This window comes from Physeter macrocephalus, chromosome 20 (genome assembly GCF_002837175.3).
Source record: "Physeter macrocephalus isolate SW-GA chromosome 20, ASM283717v5, whole genome shotgun sequence".
In the NCBI taxonomy this organism is placed as follows: Eukaryota; Metazoa; Chordata; class Mammalia; order Artiodactyla; family Physeteridae; genus Physeter; species Physeter macrocephalus.
In genome coordinates, this window is record NC_041233.1 from 6,599,428 (window position 1) to 6,626,230 (window position 26,803).

Consider the following 26,803-nt stretch of genomic DNA (forward strand, 5'->3'; position numbering starts at 1 on the left):
GTCCCCTGCATTGGCAGGTGGATTCTTAACCACTGCGCCACCAGGGAAGTCCCTTTCATCCCTTTTGAGTTAATTTTTGTGCATGGTGTAAGATAGTTGTCCACTTTTCCCAGCACCATTTATTTAAGAGACTGTCCTTTCCCCATTCTATGTTCTTGGCTGCTTTGTTGTAAATCAATTGACCATGTATTCTTAGGTTTCTTTCTGGGCTCTCTATACTGTTCTGTTGATCTGTTTCTATGCCAGTATCTTACTGTTTTGATATACCTTCATAATATAGTTTGAAATCAGGGGACGTGATGCTGCCGGCTTTGTTCTTGTTGCTCAAGTTTGCTTTGGCTATTTGGGGTTACACTGATAAATTATTGAGGACTCCAAAAAGTTTGTTTGGAGGTGTGTATGTGTGTGAGAAAAATTTTACATGCTCATTTATTAATTCATTGTAAATAATAAGCCTATGTTACCATAAAATTTTTTTATGAAAAAGAACTATATTTTCCAAAACAAATTAGTGAGAAGAGTAACATTGTTTTAAAATTCTGTGACTCTTTTCAATGTCTGGGTTAATAGAAAACAGCTGGATTCTCATATCTGCTTCTGCATTCAGTCTGTAGTGATATGTTGTTTTGGTCGAAGTATATGAAGAAGATCCAGCTTCACAGAGATACATAGTTGCAAAAATGAGTATTTTAATAGCTTTTTTATTAGCATAATTGTGAATATTCTTTAATATACACTCAAACTCTACAAGTTGTGATTTCTTAAAAGTTAGCTGCAATATGGAATCTAAAACCATATCAGTGAACTTTTCAGGTTGTGTTATACATTAACATCCATTGGTTTACCTTGCACTTTGAATGGATCTTTTACCCATGCATGGTTTTGTATTTAATACCATGCATTGGTCATTTGGAAAATTCTCGTTTATTGAGTTATACAGATCTTCCAAAAGTTAAGTTTTTATTGTACAATATCAAAAAATATATATCTCATTCATTAATATTACCACTGATCATCAGAAAAATCTTTAAATATTGGGAAGCTGCCAAGCTCATGGTGGGGAATACAAGTTTTCCAAAGCTTTAATTTTTGCTTCAGTGCTCAAATTTGATCAGTGGCAACCAATACTGTCATATGTTTTCCTTGAATTGACAGCTCAGTTCATTCACTTTTGAGACAATGTCTGCCAGATGCCCACGTCTGAAAAACCATGGTTGTCATGAGTTTTCAGGTTGCATGAAAAAAGTAGCTACAGATCGGAGTTGTACAGGTTCTCTTCCTTATAATAAAATTGGTCAGTTTTTCCTGCTTCGTTAAGACCTTCTTAAGTGAACCTTTTTCTAACTGTGATTGTGTAGTGGGGGAAGAACCTGGTAACTTGTAGCGCAGTTGGTGCCACTGCTTTGAAATCTGCTAAAGCACCAGCACTTTTTTTTTTTTTGTGGTACGCGGGCGTCCCTCTGTTGCGGCCTCTCCCGTTGCGGAGCACAGGCTCCGGACGCGCAGGCTCAGCGGCCATGGCTCACGGGCCCAGCCGCTCCGCGGCATGTGGGATCCTCCCAGACCGGGGCGCGAACCCGGTTCCCCTGCATCGGCAGGCGGACGCGCAACCACTGCACCACTAGGGAAGCCAAGCACCAGCACTTTTACTGCTTTTGCGCCATTGGTGCCAATGTGAACACAATGGAAAAGGCAAATAGAATCTTAATATGCTAATTATGTAAATAGGTATGACCTTGTCAATCCTTGAAAGCATCTCGGGGGTGGGGGGGGGCCTCCAGCAGTCCTTGGACCACACTGATAACTGCTCATCTATAGTAGCATGTTAGTGAATTAAAATGATTCTTTATGCCCTAAAGGACATTACCTCCTAATTCATCCTGAGGGAGTGAATTCATGATACAAAATCATAAATAGAAAACCCTTTCCCATTTTTATATCATACTCAGGAAGTTAAGTCTCCTTAGCAGGTAATCTGAGTGTCAGATCTGGCTTGGTGAAGCACCAGTGTTCATAAAATACCCTTGGGCAAGGCAACCAGGGTTAATGCCATTATTATATACAGAACTTGCTAAAAATAGCTAAGTTATAAAGCATTTATAGATGCTAGGCACTGTTCTAAGCACTTCCTCACAATAGCTCTGTAAGGTAAAATCTAGTATTATACTCATTTTGAGATGAGGAAACTCAGGCTCAAGATCCCCATGGCTAGTAGGAGGCAGAGCTCGGATTCAAACCAAGGCAGCCTGGCTCCTAAGTCCATGATTTTATTTTATTTCTTTTTCTTTTGTTTCTTTTTGTGACTTGTTTATTTCACATAGCATACTAAGTCCATGATTTTAATTCTGTGCTGCACTGTGGCTTTACTTGGCATAGTAATGTTTGGAGAAGAAATTAAATTCCTAATGACTCAATAATAATCCTGTTACTATCTGTAACTTCTGTGATTGCTTGGAGAAAAAGGTCAAATATTCTTTTGGGGGGAGATTTATAATTTAACTCATACTCACTGACTCTAAAAGAGCACATACTGCAGGTGGGGCGTTTTAAAAAAACGTTAACTACCATTTGTATCCAAAATACAGTTGGTATAAACAAGCCTCTATACTTGGCGTCACTAGAGCTGGTGTAACAGTCTACTCGATGTGTGGCTCTTTGCCATACACGTCAGAATCCCGAGGGGTGCTTGGTGTAAGTACTGACGCTTAGGCCATGTTCTGGACCCAGTTCAGAATCTCTGGGATAGGTTCTGGGAATCCACATTTTAAATAATTTAATAAGTACCCAAGTGATTTGAATGCACTGTAAAGTTTGAGAATCTCTCTCCATTTCATATATATATATTTTAATAGCTTTATTGAGATATAATTCCCTTACCAAACAATTCACCCATTTCACGTGTATAATTCAGTGGTTTTTGGTATATTCAGGTATGTGCAATCATCACCACAGTTTTTAGAACATTTTTATCACCTCAGAAAGAAACTTCATCCTCTTATCTATCACTCCCCATCCCCCTGTCCCCAAGCGACTACTAATCTACCTTCTGTGAATATAGATTTCCCTATTCTGGACTTTGATATGAACGGGATCATACAGTATGCCATTTTCTGTCACCAGCTTCTCCTACTTAGCATGTTTTCAAGGTTCATCCAAATCGTAGTATGTATTAGTACTTCGTTCCTTTGTATGGCCAATTAATATTTCTTTGTATGGATGTGCCACATCTTGTTTATCCATCCACTGATAGATATTCGGGTTGTTTACGTCTTTTGGCTACTTATGAATAATGCTGCTATGAACATTCTTGTACAAGTTTCTGTACATGTGTCTTCATGTCTCTTGGGTATATATGTAGGAGTGCAGTTGCTGGGTCATTTGGTAACTCTAGGTTTAACTTTTTGAGAAACCGCCAGACCGCTTCCCACGAAGAGCGTGCCATTTTGCATTCCCAGGGGTCATCCTCCCCAGCACTTGCTGTTATCTTTTTGATTCAAGATGCCCTGACAGAGATCTCACTGGCTTCTTTTTTTTTTTTCATTGTGGCTTTTGATTTGTATTTCCCTGATGACTAATGATGTCAAGCATTTTTTATGTACTTATTGGCCATTTGTATATCTTTCTTGGAAAAAATGTCTATTCGGATCTTTTGCCCACTTTAAAAGAATTTCTTTTAATTATTTTTCTTTGGCCGCGCTGTGTGGCTTGCAGGATCTTAGTTCCCCAACCAGGGATTGAACCTGGGTGCTTAGCAGTGAGCACGGAGTCCTAACCACTGGACCACCAGGGAATTCCCTGCCCACTTTTAAATTGAGTTGTCTTTTTACTATTGAGTTATGAGTCCTTTATATATTTTAGATATAAGTCCCTTGTAAAGATATATGATTTGCAAATATTTTCTCATTCTGTGGCTGTCTTTTCACTTGATGGTATCTTTTGATGGAAAAACGTTTTTAATTTTGAAGTCCAGTTTGTTTTTTTGGTTTGTCGCTCATGTTTTTGGTGTCATATCTAAGAATCCTTTGCTAAATTGTAGGTCACAAAGATTTGCCCCTATATTTTCTTCTAAGAGTTTTATAATTTTCACTCTTTGGTTTAGGTCTGATCCATTTTGTGTTATTTTTGTATATGTGTTGTGAGGTAAGGGTCCAACTTCATTCTTTGTATAGACATTCTTTAACTGCTATAAATAGTAAATTTGAAGGTGTCCCACCTTGTATAAGTTCTGCTTTGCTTCCTATGTTTGGCTAGATGAGTCTTAGAAAAGCAGAAATTCACATATAGATACCCATCCTGTAATAACCTTTTTTCATACTCTATTGGTTAGCTTTTAAATAGACCACTAGGGACTTACCTGGTGGTCCAGTGGTTAAGACTCTGTGCTTCCACTGAAGGGAGTGCGGGTTCAGTTCCTGATTGGGGAACTAAGCTCCCACATGCCGCACCGTGTGGCCAAAAATAAAAAAGAACACTAATGATATGTACAAAGATGTCAAACAAACGTGGGATTTTATGCCATGTTGAATCCACAAACGCAGAATCCGCATATACAGAGGACTGTACTGTATCATTTTATATAAGGGACTTGAGCATCCTTGGATTTTGGTATCTGTGGGGGGTGGGGGTCCTAGAACCAGTCCCCTGTGGACAACTGTAATTTTTTTGAGAGGTGAACTCAGCTTGGGGACAGAAACAGGAGAGGCAGATTATAGAAACTGGATAAGAAACTCTCTCAAAATTTCATCATTTAATTATTTTAATTTGTTGTGAATGCCCACATCATTATACAGGTTTATATCTAATTTGGGACTGTCTAGTTTAGCTGATTTGGGTATTGTCTGATTTTTCTGTAAGAAATTAAAACGGTGATAATTCACTGCTGCAAGCAGAACTCTGAAAGAAGATTTTGTCCATACTGATGATAAGAGAAAAAGTTAATACCTCTTAAATTAAAAAGTAACTGAAACGAACACGCCACCTGAACAAGTGCCTCCATCCAGGTGGATAGAGCATCTTTAGTCTCCTGCAAGAAAGAGATGTTATTTATCTTTGCCTCGTGCAAGGCAGTGTCTGAAAATACACTGAACCGTTACACTGTCTTTCTAGACCAACCCTGGAATGGTCCCCAGCCATGGATTTGGCCCCAGATCTTATTTCTTTGACAACCCTCGAAGATACGACAGTGACGATGACCTTGCCTGGAACATTGCCCCTCAGGGACTTCAGGGAAGGTAAGACCCTAGTTCAGGCTGGAGGGGCGTGGTTAGGAGGCTGAGGGCTGAGCCAATGGAGTGGATTCAAACGAAATGGAAATGCCTGCATAAAACCCGGAGCTGGAGGTAGGGTGAGGCCATCAGAAAAAGGAGGGGAAGCATCTGAGTAGTAAGACTAACCGCAACCAGAGTTGAGACCCACCTCCTGAGATCATGTGCTTCGTGACCTCTGCCAAGGCCACGGTTGTGGTCTGCAAACAGGAGGTGGGGTAGCTGCTGGATTCCCTTCCCACTCCTCAACCCAGGGACCCTTCAGCCACACTCCACTGCTCAGCGATCATCCTGTCCCCTCTTACTTCAAGGCCAGCAGGGGCGAGAGGAGCAGGAAGGGCTGACCTAGTGCTTTTTGCCAAGCTCCTCTCTTCCCTCCCAGGACCCCGGGCTGTTCCTGTGAAAGGGTAGCTTCGGGCTGCGTGTTTTTTTTTTTTTTTTTTTTTTTCAAGTGGAAAGCTTATCTTATGAAATCCTTTGTGAATTTAAAGACCTACCATTAGCATATTAAGGTAAATTCTTTTTCGCCCTGGGGCAAAATGATAAAGAGATGCGCGTGTTTTTTTTTTTTTTTTTTTTTACAAGTGAAAGCTTATCTTATGAAATCCTTTGTGAATTTAAAGACCTACCATTAGCATATTAAGGTAAATTCTTTTTCGCCCTGGGGCAAAATGATAAAGAGATGCTTGCTTTTCTGCTCTTTACTACTACAGTAAAATCCTTAGAAAACCTTAAAAGAGGTCTGAAAGGAGTCCTTTTTATAGGGACAGGAAAAGCTGGGAGAATACCTTGCTTTCTCAGTGGATCAGGGAGCAGAGAAATCCTGGTCAGATGATAGAATAAAAGACAGTGCTGGGGAAAAAAGAGCAGAGCAGTCCACCCAGCCAGCAGGTGTAAAGAACACAGATAATTGGGAAAGGAGTCAGTGAACAGGAAGGACTTCGAGGTCAAAAGGTGTCCTCTCTCTCTTCCCTAAAACTGTTCTCTTATCCAGCCCCCGACGGCATTGCCTGTTCGCTATGTATGTCCCTCTGTAACCTGCCGGAGCAGCCCTAACCTCTCACGTGCTGGAAGAGACACAGCTGAGGGCGCCCTCACTACCTCTGTGGAAGAAGAAAAGATCCCCTTTCCATTACACAGAGGAAAATAATGATGATACAACAACAATAATGTACATTATTGAGAGCTAACTGTATAGTAAGATTCTGTTGTAAACATTTTACAGGTATTAACTCACAAAAGCCCAACAAGGTAGTTACCAATATTACTCCCATTCTAACATAATAAAATTGAGGCACAGAAAAAAAGTTTTTAAATCAAGGCACAAAAGTTATCTGTCCAAAGACACACAGGTAGTGAGGTATACTCTCCATTAGGATTCAGATACAATTTGTTGCTAAAGCGTTTTGTTATACATAGTGATCGGCTGCAGTATTACTACACTTCTGGGCTCTATAGAGTTCAGGTTACCTTTGTGGGCGGTCTTCTAGCCACTGCGCGTAGCACTGTTTAGTGGGAAAACGGGCTTCAAGAAGCTGCTTTGAACAGCTTTGGGATGGTCTGGTTTATACAAAGCCCCAGTTCTGTGTACCTCAGATTGGCATGTCATCGACAGCATAATGTTTCACGTCACTGAAATCTCGCCTTTTCTTTTCAAGTTTTGCTCCAGACGGTTATGATTGGGGACAGCAAACGAACAGCTTCCTGGCTCAAGTAGGAACTTTACAACCAGACTCAATTTTGGATCCTGACAAACCAGGCCATGGGTAGCATCAGTTAACAGTTACATGGACGATGCCTCAGTTGAAAATCTTCAGAAAGACTAATTTAATGACAGCTGAATTTTTAGGGCACGTTTCCTTAAGAAATAAATAGGACTCGATTGTTCTTTGTTACAGGTTTCTGATGGCTCCACAGGACTAAGCAATAATTTAGATTGATAAAAACCTTATTTTAGTACTAAAAAGTGAGCCTGGCTGCCTGTTTCAGTGAGTATAATTTAAACTTCAAAAAAATTCTGTACTTTTATAAAGATGTATTTTATATAACTTAATGCTAAAATATACTAGGATTTTTTCAGAATGTTACTGCAATATATGTTGTAGTTTGCACAGACTTTTATGCATAATTCACTTTAAAAGTATACAGTATATGGTCTGATGGTTTTTGTTTTTTTTTTAAAAAGGCTTTTGGACTAAAGTATTCCTCAAATCCTTACCTCTTCGGATCGCTCAGATTCTGGTAGACTCTAAGTACAGCTGACATCTAGATAGCCGATTGCAGCTCCAGTGTTGAAAGTTACAATGTAGCAGAATGCCAACAGACTGCATAGTAGGTAAATTGTTTCCTTAGACTTGTTGGAGGCACAGATGGTTGGTTCCTCAGAGAATCTCCTACATTTTGCCAAAATTTAGTACTCCTTTCAACAGGGCACTAATGTATACCATCAATGATAAGTTGATAATGTTAATAAAAACACTGATAGAGTTGACTTACACTATTAAACTTCCTCTGCTGTATTCAGAGATTTTTGCACAGTTTGTTAGCCCAGTGACTCTAATACCCATTACCTCAGGACTTCAGCAAGACTGCACCTTTCCCAGCTCACTGAACGTTCATTACTGAACAACGAAGAGGTTCTCAGAAGGGGTTTAATAACAGGTAACCCTGAGTCCTTGAGCCAAAAGACTATGGAATCCTAACAGTTTTCTTACAGTTTCCAACCATATTTAAAATAATACTTTTTATTTTTAAGTAGCTCTGAAAGCAGCCCACTGGAAGCTGCATGTTTAAAATGGTAGTAGCACTGCAGTATCCTATAGCATGAGTCCTGCCTCTCAGCCATGTAAAAGGGCATTCCAGACAGTTGCTTGTAAGTTGTCTTTCATTTAAGTGAAACACATCATGAAATACTAGTTCCCCAACCATAAATGCCATTCTAAAATCTCCAAGTCTATATATACATATATATACATATATATGTATATATATATACACACACATATATATATATGTGGCCTGCAGTTATAAAACTGCCTATAATAGGAGACTGTACATGGCTCTGTCAGGGAGGCTAGAGTACTAGAGGAAGTATTGTTACCAGAGAGAAAGTATCTTTCTGCTCTGCCTAGGAAATCTCACATCTCGGGACAGAGGGAGGGGCAGGTGAAAAGGAACTTATATTAGTAAGTTCTGCCCACGTGATGAAACCCATTTCTGATGTCTTCCTTCCCAGTTTGGCCTTCAGGAATAACTTGTCTCCGGGCACTGATTGCACAGCGATCAAGTCTGCTTCTCTTATCTTGATGGTATTTAAAAATCAGGATCTCAAGTTTTCAGTGGGTCATGATTGGGTTTTTCATGTGTACCAACACCTTCACCCTGCATAATCACACACAACAGCATTCTTGCTTTTCAGTATATGGAAGAATTTGGGTCACATATTTAAAACAGTTACTGCCAGGGAAAATTCTGCACTGAAGCAAAATTTGCACTGATTATTCAGGTTACCTTAAAATATTATAAGTTGTTATTCTAAATAGCTTTAAGAACACCCTACTTGTCATACTATCTTTGTTAGTGATACTTAGAAGAATTTAAAGGCAGACTCAGCAAATGCTTAAAAATCCTTTATATCATGCTTTCAGGAAGTACTGCAGTTCTTCAATATTAGGTCAAAACATCATGCAATTATATTCATCCTATGACATACAAATATCTTATTATTCTTTTATTATTGGCCAGAAAATTGAAATACTGAGCATTAACTGATAAAATCTGTAATCTATTTTTAGGATTAAGCTGCTAGTATTATTTGAACTATTATTTTTTTATCAGAAAGGATAAAAATGTTCTAAGTGCCTATTTTTCTCTTCTTCCCTTTTTGAAAAGTAATGCCTTAAAGTACAAGTAATGTAAACACATCTAGAATATGCAAAACTATGAACTATGTAACAAACTCTCTCATAGTAAATGATCACGTATAGTCTGAAATGTTGCGTGTATGGTGTGGAAAGGAAAATTAAAATTTCCTTTAACTTCCTAATTTACTTGTGTTGCCAAGTACACTAACAAAGCTACTCCTAGGTGAAATACTAAAGGCCAGGAGAAGGCAAGGAATGGTGATTACTCGTTCTAAAATACCCAACTGTCCTCTTGTTTTAAGGCAACATGATGAAATTAAAACTCCCATAATTTGAACGTTAAAAAAGTATGGGGAAGTATGGCAATATCACTGAAAATTTTGTACCATCATTTAGCTAAGTCTGATTCAACACTAAAAGGCTGCATGTGAATGTTCCTGTGCATCCACTGGAAATATGCATAACAGAGTTAATTATGGAGTTAATTGTCTAAAGAATTCCAACTGATTTGTGTACAGGCAGACCTTGGAGATAACTGCAGTTTGGTTCCAGATCACTGCAATAAAGCAAAACATTGCAATAAAGTGAGTCACATGAATTTTTTTGGTTTCCCAGTGCATATAAAAGTTATGTTTACGCTACACTGTAGTCTATTAAGTGTGCAGTAGCATTATATCTTAAAAAGCAATGTACGTACCTTAATTTAAAAATATTCCTAAAAAATATTAACCATTATCTGAGCCTTCAGCAAGTCATAGTAGTAACATCAAAGATCATGGATCACCTTAACAAATATAGTAATAATGAAAAAAGTTTGAAATATTGGGAGAATTACCAAAATGTGACACAGAGTCACAAAGTGAGCAAATGCTGTTGAAAAAATGGCACAGATAGACTTGTGCAATGCAGGGTTGCCTCAGACCTTCAATTTGTAGAAAATGCAGCATCTGAAGTGCAATAAAGTGAAGCACAGTAAAATGAGGTCTGCCTGTAAGATATCCTTCAGCGGCTCTTTTTCCTTTCTACAATTAACCCATTTAATTGAGCTGATGATTAAAACATCCGGAGTGTAACCCACAGAGCTGTGGACTCTAAGGTTTTGATTCTTACAGTATACACACACCAGTCACATTTAGCTATGCCAGTTCTTTCTTGAATGTGTCGGGCACATTGCTAATGACTATGCTGGTTATTGTGTTCAGCTGCTTACATCAGGCACACTTGCTAATGCATCCCCCAATTTTCTCTTACCAAAATCCAGAATAACTGCTCTTTGTTGGCCTTGAACAATTAACCCCTATTAAGAGGAAAGGAATAAGCGTTAGTAAGTCCTAGAGCGTGAGAAGTGCTTTGAGAAAAAGGTCCTCATTTACGTTTACATAGTATTACAAGAATATTGCTTTTACTTTTTAACCATAAAGATGAACTTATTAGAGCTAAATGGGTCTAAATATTTGAAACTATCAAGATTTCCAAATAAAGCTTTGTTTAAAAAAAAAAAACTTGCTCTCGTGTCTTTAGATTACTGCATGATAAAGTATAGGGCTGATCAAGACACATCTAATATGCATTTCTAAATTTTATTCCATATAGGTGAGAATTTTTTTAATTGGAAGCATTTCTGACTATGCATAATGCTACTTAAGACTCTTCATAGTCCAGATGGAGGAGCTTTTGGAAAGGATCAAGCTACATAGTGGAATTCTTCTCAAAGACTATAAACAAACTGATTAAAGTGAGGAAACACTTTTTTAAAGGGACCATGAGGATAAGGAAGTGGAATTCAGTCTGTTTATTGAGCACCTACTACGTGCTAGACCCTGGGCTCAGTACTTGTGTCTGTGGGCCCAGTCTGTGGACACAGCACCACCCTTACATTAACCCTACTCTTGGCGCTTAGCAGGTATGTATTTATGAAGAGCCCTTGCACCAAAGGGTCAAAATACCTTAAAAGTCAGCTGATGTTAGTGTGCCTCCAACTTAGATCTCTGTGTTCATTACCCGTACCTGTCGCTTAGCTCCTCTGGGCCTGGGCACTGATGTGGGTTCATTCAGCATCGGGTTCTGACACTGGCTACCAGGTCATCAAGTAGGGGTTTCAAAGTCCTCAGGTCCAAACCTGTTGACTCAGCAGCTCCTAATGGTATCTACCTGGTTCCTCTAAAGTTGGATTCCGTACCTCTATCTCTATCCCTTGACCTGTCGCTGGGACCTACCCCCTATTTTCCTAGAGACTAATCACACCTTGCCAGCATTCATTCTTTAGCCTCCAAACCTGATCTGTCCTTTTAGAGCTTGGTGCCCTACCGCTCAGAATATTAGTCTTTTATCTCCAGAATATGTTTTCTGTCTCTGAACTTTAAGAGCCTAGTCAGAACTAGAGATGAGCTGCCTGCTCGCTTCAGCCGGATCCGTGACCTGTTTCTTTTCAGCCGGTATGAGCTTCAAAATCCCTCTTTTCTCTGCTGATCTCTGTCACTCTGACCTTTCTTGACTCTGACCCTCAATTTCCCACGACCCTTGCTAACCTACAACAGTCCCTCCCGTTTCTTTGCAGTCCCAAGTCATACGTGCTCCCTGAAGGCACTGATTGAGGTATAGAAAGGGTGAGTTTAGGATAACCAAATAATGCTTTACCAGCGCCATTCAATTTATGCTACTGTATATCCTTGGTGCACTATCCCCTTGGTGCATTCACTAGCGTAGAGTCTGGGCTTCAGGTGTGCAGACTGAAAACCTGTTAAAAGACAGCAGAACACTTACCCATTTGGAGATACATTCTGTGAAGGAAATCTGCCTGGAAAAGTTAAATGATATCAGAATGATGCATGGTGAATGCAGACTCTGCCCTGACCAAGGGGTGGTAGGTAGATGATTTTAATTGATTTTAATCAGCCTGTGACAACTTGATGGCACTGTCAAGCAGACAAATAAGATTCATTCACATCGAGGGGACCTTCTCCACTAGACAGGTTTCTGTGTTACCTATTCCTCTTCGACTGATACACAGTTGATTACTGAACATCGTGAAGGTTAGGGGGGCTGACCCCCAAGTAGTCAGAAATCCACATGTAACTTTATAATCAGCTCTCCGTATCTCCGGTTCTAAATCTGCAGATTGAACCAACCATGCATCGTGTAGTACTGTAATATGTATATATTGAAGAAAATCTGCATATTAAGTAGACCTGTGCAGTTCAAACCCATGTTGTTCAAGGGTCAACTGTATTCTTCCTCTGGGTGCATTCTCGCTGTCAACTAGATATAACCTAGTGAGGTTACAGAATTCATAAGTTACGCGATGGCAGGGATATATCTGTTTTGTTCACTGCTATGTGCCCAGTTCCTAGAACAGTGAGTGAATATTCAAATCCTGTTTCTTCTGGTAGATATCGCCGGGGCTTTTTTAAGGTGTCTTCTTGAACTTGCACTTTTATCCACTGCATATTAATTTTAGAAGATTAATACTCATTTAAGGGCCCCTCCCTGTTATGAATCTTTGACACACATCCAACTTTTACTCCATAATGGAGTAAAAAAGGAAATAAGGATTGTATAGCAAGATAGCTTCTAAGAATGATTTGAGAACTAAGTCTTAAAACGGAAGCACTGAGATGAAATTCTGTCTACACAGGCACCTCACGTTCTGTCTCTTTGCTCTCATCTGTTTGGGCGCTGGCAACTAGAATAATGAAATGATTAACACAACAGATAATAAAAAGTAGATTTTTATCAGGTGAAGTATCAAAAGAACAGTGACACAATATGTGGTTAAAAGGGCAACCCTCCAGAGAAAACACTGAGGTGGGCAGAGTTTTTAGCATGATTCTTATGTTAAAGGACTTTTTTTTAAAGCTCCTATGGAACAAACAAGAACAGCTAAAAAAAATCATTTTAAAATTTTGAAAGGGGGCAGGGGAGATAAGAGGGGGCCAATGTACCAGGTATTAAAACATAGGCCCTGAGTAGTTAAAACAATGTGGTACAGGTACAGGAGTGAATAGATCCATGAAACAGAGAACCCAGGATTTTAGATGAGATACACATAGCATCTCAAACTAGTGAGGAAAAAAGATGAGCCGTTCGATAAATGGTACTGGATTAACTGGGTAATCGTCTGGGAAAAAATTAGGTTGGATCATTAACTTGCACTTTATGCCAGGATACAATCCAAGGAGTCAAAATTTAGATCTAAAAGAAAATCATAAAAGTTCTAGAAGAAAATATAGGTGAATTATTGCTGTGGAGTGAAGAGGGCCTTCTTAATTATCACAAAGTCCGGAAGCCACTAAAACAAATTAGACTGCATAAAGACAAAGAAATCTCCATGGCTAAACCACCATGAGCAAAGTCAAAAGACAGACTGGAAAAAAAAAAAAAGTACAGCTTATTACAGTCAAAGTATGAACATCTCTACTAAATAAAGCACTCCTAGAAATTGGTAAGATCGACAATGCAGTAGAAAGATGGGTAAAAGTTATGAACACAAAAGGAAATATGGCTCTTGAACATATTAAAGGTAGTCAGCCTTACTCATGATAGGAAAAATACAAAATAAAATACACTGATACATAATTTTGCACCTTATCAGAATAGCAAGAATCCAGCTTTTTAATAACACTGGTATTGGTAAGGCTGTGGAGGAGCAGACACTGCCTTCAACTGAAGCTGGGCGTGTGAATTGGCAGCCATCCCCTGCGGAGAGCAATATTCTAATATCTTTCAAAATTATGAATGCACATGGTCTTTGACCCAAAAATTCCATTTGGGGGAATTTAGACTACAAGTACGTATTTACATATGTGTAAAATGGCATAAATACAATGGAAACAATCCAAATGCCCATTAATAGGAGATTGGCTATTTAAACGACTGCATAGTCATATAATGGGATACCAAGCAGTTACTAAAAAAAAAAAAGAAAAAAGTGATTAAGCTATATATTGACGTGGGAAGACTGCCAAGAAAAACTAAGTGGGGGGGACAAAAAACGCAAACAGTATGTATATGATGCTACTCTTTGGGTAAAAATGAGAGAAAAAAATAAGACTTTTTGTATTTGTTGGTATATGCCTTAAAGATGTATGGATGGAAACATAAGAAACCAAGCGCAGAGGTTACTGATGGTAAGGGCAGGGGAAGGATGCCTAGTACGGAAAGTTGGGCCCAAGAAAGACAACGTCCCACTGTAGAGCTTTGTATATTTTTTGGTTTTTGAACCATGTGAATGTTATTACCTTTTCAAAAAATAAGTATATTTAAATAGCTTTATGACAAAACCAATCAAAGGATGCCAGAAGTCCTCAGTTTTTAGTTGAATGGTAATAAGCCAATTTATAAACTAACACAAATACACCACCTTCTGAGCCGAGACTCTATAACAGAGTCAGGCTTTCCAGTTTCAAATTCTAGTCCCACAACCTAGAATTTGTGACTATGGGTAAGTTACTTAGCCTCTCTTATCCTCAGTTTTCGTATTTAAAAACAGAGAAGTAATTGTACTTACCTGCTAGGGTTGCTGAGAAGATAAATAATCCATGCAAAGCCCTTCAACAGTGGCTGCCAAGGAGTGCAATTATGATTTTAAAAAGAAACAACCACAGACTACTTAGTTTCTCCCTTCGCCACAAATTATAACCAAGTTTTCATCTCATGAAAGGAAACATTTAAAAGGGGGTTAAAAAAAAAAAGAACAAGATGAGAAGATGGCAGAAACATTTAATTCACATTTTCTATAATCTGGTGGGTACAACAGCAAATTATTTGAAATTCTGTTCAAAATCAAAGCTGCACCTGTAGATGTTACTTAAAATAGAGTACACGTAAATTTGGTGTGTGTCTATGTTGTTTTGTTTTACCAAATAATTTCCATGGTACCATGCACCCAGTCTGTATTTTGGTGAATAGCTATGGTTTCTGCAGGTACTTCAGTTTGCTAACTGCTGAGAGGTTTACTGTGAACTGTTCCCAAATTTCCAGATGAAGGCAGTGCTGACGGAGATCAAAATAGCTGTCCTTTCTTATATACAGTGGCACCTAGATAAAGTTGGAAAACATGGCACAGTGTTTCATATACGTACAGAGATTACAAGTACTGAGTAATTCACAATGTTAAAATGTCAAACTAAAACGTTGGATTTATCAGATGTCAAAACTGTAAAAACCATTACTAATATTGTCTGATCCTCCTCATAATCTAAGAATCAACACAAGAGAAACATTTAAATTTACCAGTTTTAATATACAGTATTTCTAACTTGCATAGATGCCACTTAAAAAAAAATAAACTCATGCCACTGAAGGAAGGAATATTTTCCTTTTCTTCATTTTCATTACTTTATCAGCTGGTACAATCATTTCTGTCAAGTTGTTATATTATCAAGTGTTGGACTTTTAAATTAGGTGATGAGATAAAGACAAAATGCCAAGAGGTATTATTGCCAGGCAAGTTTTTCACAATGCGGTCGGTACTCTAGTATCATTTGACAACAAAAAGGTATGTGAGTTGGAAAAAAGTTTATATCATAAGGACCATAAAACATCAACAGGCTCACAAAACAAAGATTCCTATCACTTACACATTCATTTAAAAAGCACACACATACACAAAAATGTAGGCTGCCCGCCACAATCTAATTTATGGTAAAGTTACGTTAATCAAATAGATTTCAGCTTAAGAATACTTCATTTGTTTATTTTCTTGGTAGTGAAAGATCTGTTAAAACCTTGAAAAGAACTTCTTACCCTAACTAGATCTTTTAATTCCTAGAACTCACTCTAATACACAATTTTAACTAAGCTTGAAACAAATCACAGTAAAGGAAAGCAGCAAGAAATTGGAAATGACCAAAGATTTTCTTCAGGAAATAGAGCTTAAATAATAGCCTTTAACTGAGGGAGCGGTGAAGTAACACTACCAAAAAGATTTTTAAACTTACAGTAATAATAGACAAAGTGCAAAACATTCACATTTTCTTAGACTCTGAAAAACACTAAGAATAATTCTTATTAATTTACCAGCAGGATTACTTAGATATTCACTTTTTAGATAAATTTATCTGAAGGTCCCCCTCTCCCACCAGACAATAACTTGCATCCCTAAAAATGAAAAGAAAAAGTAGAGGAGGCTCCAACCAAGTCAGCCTGTTTTATTCAACTTAAAAGAAATACCACCACTATCAACAACAACATGAAAACTCCAGGTCTATAAAGGTTAGAAATGGGGTAAGAAAATAATAGTGACATCTTACTCCCTCAAACCATAGCCTTCCAAGGGATGGCTAAGTATTTTTAAAAGAAGGATAAGCCAACTAAATACAAGTTAAAATATGCCACTAAAAATCATCAATGAACACATTCAGACTTTGGCAGGATAAGATATGGGTTTAAGAGCACTTATTTACTTCATGAAAGACTGATACCCGCATTACTTCTACACAGATGCAACCTTCCAAATTAATCACATTATATATACTAACACCTTTTAAAATAATATTTTAAATATTAAGGATATTTAAATCCCAGGTTTAAAAAATGACAGTTTAGGACTTATGAAGTCATCTGTTGGTACAAGTCACTTGAAGTACCATTTATATACAAAGAACTAAAAAAGAAAATGTGGGGAAAGGGGAAGCTTAGAGAAGGTAATGAACTAATTTATCTACTTAAATACCCTACCAAAGAAAATCAGATTGAAAGAGGACTGCATAGACTGTATTCTGAAATAAAATCCTTTAAAAATGCTTAATTTAAAATAGTAAGTTTTGTGTATATAATGTTTTCATTTGGTGTTATAAATCCTTATAATTCCATTCAAATTTTATCAAGATGGAAACTTAAATAAGTATTTATGCGATTTTTTTTGGGTTTATTTTCTTAAACAAAAATTTCTAAAATTGGATTAGGGGCAAAGAAACACACAATCAATAGAAACTGATTTACAGATTCTAAGTAAAGAATCCTCTTAAGCCAGCCCACTGCAGGCACATGAAATCTGGCTGGGTAGCAAAGGGGATATTACTTATTCACCTTTGCCGAAGCAGGTCCTTTAGACCAAAGCAAAACACAACAACAACAACCTAAAATGTTCAATAAAAACCAATGAAATTGAAGTCTTGGGGATTCTTAAGTAACTACTATAACTATACACTGAAAGGGTCATTGATCACGCTGACACTTCCATCTTACAGAAGGTGACACACAGAGCTAGGCAAGGCTAAAAATACATTTAAAAATCACTGACAAATTTTTGTCACTGATACCTGCCCTAAGCAACATTTGCTCCCTAGCTCTCCTTTTCCATAATAGACTAGTTAACAGTATTATTCAGATGGAGACATAGTCATTTAGGTTTGACAGCTGGAAATAAAGAATAACCACGAAGCCAATTCTAAACAAGTGGAATAGCAGAATATTCAACAGATGGAAACACATGGAATTAAACACAGAATTAGTGCAGTTTACATGTTTTAAAAGTATATACTTCATTTACAAATATCTCTAATTGATAATCTATTAAGAAGCATAAATATTCAAGTGAACATTTGAATTTTCTTTAAGATTTCAGAATTCTTGAAGTCTGAAGATTAGTCTCCTTCTGCTGAAATGTCCAAGACTAAAAAGGCTTCACACAGTCACTTTATGTCTCTAATTAGACATACAAAAGCCTCTATTACCTACTGTGTTGTAATAAGACTTTGAAATTCTGTAACTCTTTTATACTTGTAGAAAGCCTACAAGAGAAAAAAAAAAGCATATTAGCACAGCTAATATGATGTGTACACACTTCACATGATTGATGCTGTTATATGGGCTACAATTTGAAAGCAAAATCAAAAATAAAATGATGTAAACAGCACTGAACAGTGACGCTTCCATTTTTAAATGCATATACTATGATTATTAAAGATTGACAAAACGCAGAGCTGTAGTTCGTTAGTCTTGGTTTAGAAGGGGCAAGGGAAGCCAGTTACTTCATATTATCAACAGATTCTAGATAAATGATGGGAACAGTGGTATGATAATTCATTACAATAAAGAATCTCAAATCATTTACATTTGGCCTTGTAAATTCATTTTGCACACTACTCTCCAAATCCGCTTCTTTCTTGTTGTTCCCCAAGCACGGATTTGTTTTAATCCAAAGGTACAGGTTCTATTTATTCTGTCTATTGATGAATCCCCATGCCCTCCATCCACCCATATTTATAGTGTTCAATAAATTATTATTGAGTGAATAAATGAATGAAATGCTTCTGAGCCCAGACCCAGAAGTAAAACTCTAGAATGGAAATCATAAAAAAAAATTCTATAAGCTCCATTATCCTTAGGTACAATTCAGGGTTGATACAACAAAAATCTAATGTTTTTCTTTCTATAGCTTAAGATAATGTAGAATGCAGTACCAAGCTCATTTCTTTAAGAACTTAATAGCTTTTCTTATATTGAGAGCTTAAAGTATGGTAGGCAATGTTCTAAGCTCATCACAGATACAATCTCATTAATTGTTTAAAAAAAATTCCACAAGGTAGATAAAATTAACCCTGATTTTACATTTTAGGAAAACTGAGGCTCAAATAAATCAAGTAATTTTCCCAGGGTTGCTCAGCTAGTAGAGTAGGTGGGTTCTAACCAGCTCATCAGATCCCAAGACCATATGTCCTCTCAAAAAAATCTATGTCCTTTATGGTCTCAAAAACATTTTCTTTATAGTCTTACAAGTTGTAGGATTAACAGAAAATGAATTCTTACTCTAATCCTCAGAATATTAGAGGACTGAAACAGTGTTTACTTATTACGAAAAAGCATTATGATTATTAAACAAATGTGTAAAATCATATGCTGTACCTCAAAGTACCTGTTTTTAAAAAAACCTATCAAAATACATATGAAGATATGGTAGAAACCTAGGTCCATAACTAAAGAAAAGAGAGCTTAGTAAAGAGCAGCAGCTGAAAAAAACAATGAAAAAAATATGCTCAAAGTCTGATTTAGATACAAAATGGAGAGTGTCAGAAAACTCAAAGGTTATCATACAAATTAACTGTAGGTTACCTTTTACGTGGGGAGTACAAACTCGCCAGCACTATATGGGACCAGAGTCTCTGTGAAGATGCATTCCAGACCTCACAATTTATTACACAAGAGAGATTTTCCACATTCCCTATTATTATTCTAAGACAGACACAGGAAGGCACAGAGCGTACCTGCATTTACCTACTGCTTTACCGGTACTTTTAGAGGGATACTAAAATATATTTTAATAGCCAACAGGTATATTAATTTGTTCCCTGGAAAATAAGCCATTTGATATAAATGTTGAAACTATCAAAAAATGGCTGTTAGTGTAGGAAAGACGTTTGCAGAGTATTCAAGATAAAGAAACCACATTTCCCAGCCTTCCTTGGCCAAAACCAAAGACAATGCTCACTGTGAGTCTCTGCCCACTAGCATCACATGACAAAGCAATGCTGTCCTGGCTGCCCTAATTGAGGCACAATTGTATTATATAGGTTGTCAGACCAAGAAAACTACCAATTCACTTAACAGGAATGAATGCACAAACCCTCCCAAAGCATAACACGATAATTGTGTGTGTTAGTGCAGCCAAAATCATTTACTATTTAAATGGACTGATAATCAGGTGGAAGATACAATGAACATATCTCATTAACAATTATTAAGAACTGTAATATTTTTTAAGGAAAAAGTAAGAAATGTATAGAATACATATGAAGGAAAGAGTTAAACTCAACTAAGAAATAAAAGAATCACTAAATTGTGGTATGTCCATGTAATAGAATATTGGCCTATATTAAAAATAGTGCTTATGTATTTAAAAGTTGCTAAAAGAGTAAATCTCAAAAGTTCTCATCACAAGAAGAAAAACTCTAACTACATGCGGTGATGGATGCTACCTAGACTTACTGTGGTGATCATTTTGCAACATATACAAATACTGAGTCATTATGTTGGACACCTGAAACTAATACAATGCTGTATGTCAATTATACCTCCATAAAAAAGAAAAAAATAACACTTATGAAAAAAATTTTAGTAATATTGGGAAATGATTACAATGTAATGCCAAGTAAAACAGGGTAAGAAAGCATACAAAATGTATGGTTTCAACTCTGAAAACATGTACACACACACACGTACGTATAAGTAGTGGGAAAATGCACATTAAAAATACGCCAAATGTTGAAATCGTCCTAGGTGGTAGGGTTATGAGTGATTTTTAAATTTGTTTTCTAAATTACACTTGCACATGTTTTTCCAGATTTTCTATAATGACCATGAATTACTTTAATAATTAGGGGGAAAAAAAGATGAATATTTTAAAAGAGATCTAAAAAGCAGATGGCTGCTATTTGTTTTCCGTGGGGAGGAAAAGGGAGACTAAATTAGGCTGTGCCTTGTTTGTGTAACCATCCCTCCCTGAGTGTCATTACCCTTAAGAAAAGAAAGGTTTCTCACACCTAGTCTAGCCATAAAAACACTAAGACAATTTTTTAAGTCCTGAAAATATGCGGGCACTAAACGTACAATGGTGTTTGTAAAGCCCCATCCCCATGTCCACCACAGCCATGGACTTCGGGTAGCGTCTTGTGATTGAAAAGTGTCACACAGGACCTTGTTTTATCTTCATGCTAACTCTGTGAGAAAGGTTTTTACTCCTCCTTCATTATATGGAGAAAGGAAACAAGCTGGGAGAAAGGAGTGATGTACCTGAGATCCTGCTGCCAGTAAATGGCAGGGCCAGGATTCCAGAACGCTAGGACCTGATCCTGAGTCCAGTACTCTCTAGGGAGCAATAAAAGGTACTAGCAGGCTCTAGTTAGAGAACTCAGCTGGAAGGGTTGCATTTGTGAGTAATTCCTTGTGAGATGCAGAGAAATTTTGAGGAAGTTAACATCTGCTTCTTTCTCAATTTAATTTAATTTAGATTTAAATATGTTTTAAGAAGTTGATTCCCAGATACAGAGAACTAGTGGTTACCACTGGGGAAAGGCAACATAGGGGTAGGGGGTTAAGAGGTACAAACTACTATGTATAAAATAAGCTACAAGGATACATTGTACAACACAGGGGATATAGCCAACATTTTATAATAACTATAAAAGGAGTATAACCTTTAAAAACTGTGAATCACTATACTGTACACCAACTATTCTTCAATTAAGTGTTTAAATTGATTAAAATCTTTTTTCATTTAAATTTCAAATAATTTAAATTTAATTCAGCTTCTCCTATTTTATCTTACTACAAGCCTCATAAGTGGGTGGATTGAATTTTTCATGAAACACCAATTACCAGTGGACATTCTATGTCTATCTTGTGTTTGAAATCTCAACCTACATGGTCATCTTTAAATACAGGGAACAGCAGGTGAAATCTTTGCTATTAAGATGGGGAAGGGGCAATTAATTAATTAATTATTTCAATTAATTTATTTTTAATTTAAGTGCCTCTTTTTAACTTAAAAATGCATGTTAAGAAAACATAAGAATCTCTGTATTACTTTGTTCTTTCTTTATTTTTTAAATTTTTCCTTGATTTGACTTTGCCTTTTTTCCCAGGGCAGTATAGTATTGTTTTCTCTGATTTTCTATGATTCTTTTCCTTCTCTTCTGTATTCTTCACTTAGTTGGTACTGCATGTACCTCTGTAGGCAAATTCAAATTATTTTTGAAACCATCTGTGGTATAAACAAAAAGCAAACTGTATGTATGTACACAGAAAACAATAGGGGAAGAATAAGTGAAAGAAAAATGCCTCCTCAGATTAAGACACAGAGCAGCTGAAAGGTTTAATGTCTTTTTCTTTCCTCACCTTCTGAGCCAAACTCTCCTTACTCCTGCTATTGTACTTCAACGAGTTAAAACCAGCTAAAGAGAATTTTATTAGGAGACTATTTCCCCACAAAATTGAGAAGGCAAACTGGGAAATGCTGGCAATTTGAAACTATTACTTTTTCCTGTAACCTGTAGAGAAACTGGCTTGTGAGTGCAGGTACGATGGCTATATGACAATAATGCTTCCCTCTTTGTCAACAAAACAAAGCAAAACAGACTACTTTAGCAAAGAAGATGATCTTTGCAGTTTGTTGAAACCAGGAGGGGAATCAAAAGTCTTCACTATGAAAACAGTTCTTACCTTCCAAAAGCATTTAAAAGAGCAACTATTTCCTGTCGAGTGAGTTGGAAGCCTTTAGATGGGCTGTTCTCTGGAAGCTTTTGGATTTCTTTTTCTGAGAATAATATCTTCAGGGCAGTTCCTAAACCCTGAGTCTAAAGAAAATAGTGATAAACTTTCAATTAAATTCATATAATAATAACTGCTATAAAGGTTTAAAGGAACACTCAGTCACTGTGATGAGAAGTCAGGAAATTCATATGAACTGAACTTTTCACCAAAATGTTCAACTATGTAAAATACAGTTTCTACTTCCTCACAGATTATGCATATGATAAATTTATCTAAGCTGTTAAGGAAATCTGAGTAGTTTAACACTTTTTGGATACATATCCTACTATTCCAAATTACTAAAATGCCTTTTTTTTTTAACATAGAAAACATCACATTAGGATTACAGTGTTCAATATGTAACTGAAAGCATTCTTTATAGCCCCTAACAATTCAAAACTTAGAAATTAGTATTAGTTTATAGGTATAGTGATACCTACACTTAATAATTTCTCAATTATTAGCAACAGAGAAAAAGAAAAATCTGATTTCAGTGTAGCCTCCATTAAAAAAAATTCTGTCTCTTGACTTTCTATGACTTAATATCATCTTCGTAAAAAGATAAAACAATCGCACAATCCTTTTTACGCTGAAACATTTAGGTAAATGGGCCTGCTGGGCAGAACTTTCCTATTTTGTGACTAGGGGGCCTCCTTCCTTTGATGATTGATACAAATTCAGTGACCAAAATTTGATAATTAAATTTCTTATATAATTATATTTTACCTTTTATATAGGTATATAAAATACCAATACACTCTATTTATAACCACCAACTTCAAAAATGAATCTGAGATTGTACCAACAGAAACAGATACAATAGAACTAAAATCATTAACCTACAATAATAGGAAAAACATCCTAATACATATACATATAACACACAGAGTCTAATATTAATTGTTTTTATAAATAAAACAGGAACACCACACTTTGGATTTCTAATTCAATGAACAATGAGGACATTTTAGTAAAAACTTTCAACTTCTCAGTGGAGAAATTTAAGGTTAGTAATAGTTTCAAAATAGAAGACAACACACAAACCTGTAGTTTCCCCCATAACCTGCATTTGTCACATCCAACACAGTCCATTATACGGGAGATATTCTTGAAATGTAACCGGAATTCCTCCTAACAAGCAGAACACATGTTCATTCTAATTAGACATTTAAAATTAAACTGCATTTGTCTGAATTATAATAAAAGTTTCAAAGCTTATTAATGAATGAGTTGTGTTTTTCAACAATGAAGAGAAGTATTTGAATTTGTATAGCACAACATGGCACATAAAACAGCTAACATCAATGGCAGTTTATAAAATTCATTCTACATATTAATTCAACAAACTTTTGATGGAGGGGCCACTCCATGCAAAGTACCAACATGTACCCTACAGGGGACACCAAAGTAAATAATATGGTTTTTACTTTGAAGGAGCTTAACTGCTGCTTCCATTTGATATCTGTGTACAAACCAGTGGTAAATACACCTATATTATGTTTCATTTATTTTTGATGCATTGTTTTGTACGAGTCTAAATCAGAAAGCTAGTCCTAGAACAATAATCAGTGTCCGTATCTCTCTCCTTAGGACCACACCATGTTTATAACATGTACTCCCCATCAGCACCGATGATCACAGGGCTATACAAGGGGTCTGTAATCTCACAGTCCCCCACATTTGCTAATGCAGCTTCTCCAGGGATGCTTGCTTACTGGATCCTTGACTTTTGCTGTATTAGTTTCCCACACAGTCAGATGCCTGTGAGCATCTGTGCATGGGTTTCTGTGACTCTAAGGTCAGTCTCACCTTCTCTGAGGACAAAACTAGCTAAGAGGAAGTTTCCTCATCTTTTTCACAGGGCAAACATAGAAAATAAAAATCATTTTATTGCACCGAGGTAAACATTTTATTGCAAAGAGCTGGAGTGAGTCACCCGAAAACTTAAAGCGCTTGGAGGAATCAATACCTTGGCCAAAAGAAAGACAACATAAATAGAACACAAAAACTCCTTTGCTCTCCATTCTCATGTAATTCATGTTCTTTGGAGCAGATGGAAAAATGGACTTATATTCTCCTTTCTACACCTTTGAAAAATAGGAAACCAAATTTCCAGTATTTAATAACTTGAAAGCTAGCTGTGAAACCTCTCTTCTCAGTCTTACCTTCCTCATCTATAAAAAGATATGTAATTACAGTTGTCTTGATCAGAAGTATAATATTTGTATAAACACTAAGAAAATAGGAAGCATTACAAAAATGAATTAGCATTATGTTAAATACTATAATACTAATATACCTCTAAAACAACCATAAAACAAAACAACCTTCCAAAACTAAAATATAGTTGTGGCTAAATTACTTCACTTCAGAAATACCAAGGAACTCTTACTAATGTATTCATTCTTGTAGCATATCCACATCTAAAACATCTCGGGGCCAAATGTGTTTCAGAATTCAGAATTTTTGAGATTTTAGAAATGTAGTACACACACTATGTATTATGAAACACCCTACCAGAGTGTATGGCAACACCCTGTAATCAAATACATGATTGTTTTTGCAACAAAATGTAAGAATATTCATATAAAGCAGAATTTTTTAAAAAACACTACAAATATCCTTACACCAGTTCAGGTTAGGTTTTGCTAACAAATCAATTTGTACCAAACATAAGAAAAATGTTCCAGTTTTAGGAGCTTTTTGGATTTCAGAATCGCATATAAAAAATTGTGGAGCTGTGGTAGAAGACTATTTGCCAGTCAATTTCAAATACTTTTATGAACACTGTAAGGGTACAATGTATTCCTTAATTACTGTAAGCAAATGAAAACCAAGTGCTTGTAACATGAAGTTGCATAATGTTCCTAAAATATAGTCTCCTTCTGACATCACAGGTCAACAGGTAATTTTTGCCTTATATGTTAGTCCATTAGGACAAAAACATAATAGTTTCAAAACTGTAACATTTTGTAAAGTAAACATTAGAAAATATACTATTTACTACCTTCAAAGTGGCTAACAGTGCATGATTTTTTTTAAGACGCATCAAAACAGCAATAAGTAAATGAAAGAAAAGAAAGTAAGAAAACTTTCAAAATAATGCCTTTTGAAAAGACATTTACAAAGGTGTCATTAGTCAGAGGTATGACTGAGGATTCACTAAGCAGTTGGGCAAACTAGAAAGGAGAAAGGAATTGAGAAAGAGCTTTTTGTATCATTTATAGTAAAATCCAGTCAGACCAACAAGATGGTGAACTGGGAAAGAAAGTCTAGATGAACAGGATTAAAACACAACCAGTAAACTGTTCCCTACCCGGTCCCCCAGTCAAGAACTTTTTACCTTTAACGATTTGGCCCCCTTTTTGTCACCTGCAAACATGGATTTCTCGTCAAAGTGCATGGGAAAGGACCTAATGAAATGAAAATATTATAAGCGACAGATGAAAAATTCAAGCTCTGGTAGAATTTTCTATCCCTACAAATATTTAAAATTCAGAATTTACTCATGTGTAAGGTTTGGTAATGTGGGAAGGTGACAAACAGTTTAAACTATTCAATCAAAGAGTAAAGCAAGATAAAGAAGGCTTTGGGGCTTCCCTGGTGGCGCAGTGGTTGAGAGTCTGCCTGCCGATGCAGGGGACGCGGGTTCATGCCCCGGTCCGGGAAGATCCCACATGCCGCGGAGCGGCTGGGCCCATGGGCCATGACCGCTGAGCCTGTGCGTCCGAAGCCTGTGCTCCGTAACGGGAAAGGCCACAACAGTGAAAGGCCCGCGTACCGCAAAAAAAAAAAAAAAAAAAGGGCTTTGTAATTTATGAGTGTAATGTTTTGAAGAAATTACGAAAAAAAAAAAAAAAGAGGGCTTTGTAATTTATGAGTGTAATGTTTTGAAGAAATTACGTGACAAAAATAACCTAAAAAATTAACTAAAAACAATTTGTGTGAAAAAATGTACAAAACTTAACATTTTAAAACATTTTAAAAAATGTAATGCATAATTTACCTTGGACATTTCTTAACCCAACTCTCCTCTGTGCTCATTTTTAACAATCAGTAAAGTGCAGTTTTATACACCCAGAATTTTTTTTTAAAGGTTATATTGTAGAATGTAAGGCTAATGTCCTCTTAGGTAATCTATCCTTATGCTATCACCTATTACCATCTGAATTTAAGTAGCAACTGGAAGAATACAAAATTGGTAGAAAGAACATTAAAGTAGCATTAAATTTTGGTACTACATAAAATTTAAAGTTATATTTAAAAATACAGCCTATTGTCAAGTGTGAAAGTTTATGCAGCAAAGCTTTAGAGACGCTTTTCAGTCAACATTTTTAGCAATATTTTTAAAATGCTGCCATTCTATGGAACACTTTCCTTCTCAGTTCTAATTCTCCCTTTTCCTAACTAACTTTCAGGAGTCAGTTT

The 26,803-nt window shown here is 36.5% G+C and overlaps 2 protein-coding genes across 6 annotated transcripts in view; one reads left to right on the top strand and one right to left on the bottom strand.

The window, feature by feature from the left end:
- The window catches only part of GPR137B (G protein-coupled receptor 137B), a 44,778-nt gene extending 36,989 nt beyond the window's left edge, over window positions 1-7,789 (top strand). The window contains exons 6-7 of one of the 2 annotated variants that reach the window (XM_007110467.4): window positions 5,107-5,231; window positions 6,923-7,789. In XM_007110467.4, the coding sequence (XP_007110529.1) occupies window positions 5,107-5,231; window positions 6,923-7,034 (237 nt within the window). In that variant the 3' untranslated portion in view covers window positions 7,035-7,789. The other variant, XM_024115692.3, reaches the window with a different exon arrangement.
- A 7,022-nt stretch (window positions 7,790-14,811) lies between these two features.
- ERO1B (endoplasmic reticulum oxidoreductase 1 beta) overlaps window positions 14,812-26,803 on the bottom strand; it is a 65,446-nt gene continuing 53,454 nt past the window's right edge. For 2 of the 4 annotated variants that reach the window (XM_028481259.2, XM_028481258.2), the window contains 5 exons: window positions 25,719-25,788; window positions 23,420-23,506; window positions 22,286-22,419; window positions 17,807-17,859; window positions 14,812-15,163 (listed from right to left, as the gene is read on the bottom strand). In XM_028481259.2, coding sequence (XP_028337060.1) covers window positions 15,129-15,163; window positions 17,807-17,859; window positions 22,286-22,419; window positions 23,420-23,506; window positions 25,719-25,788 — 379 coding nt within the window. In that variant the 3' untranslated portion in view covers window positions 14,812-15,128. Of the gene's footprint in view, window positions 16,226-17,802; window positions 17,860-22,285; window positions 22,420-23,419; window positions 23,507-25,718; window positions 25,789-26,803 lie in introns of all 4 variants that reach the window. The other 2 variants (XM_024115712.3, XM_028481260.2) reach the window with 2 other exon arrangements.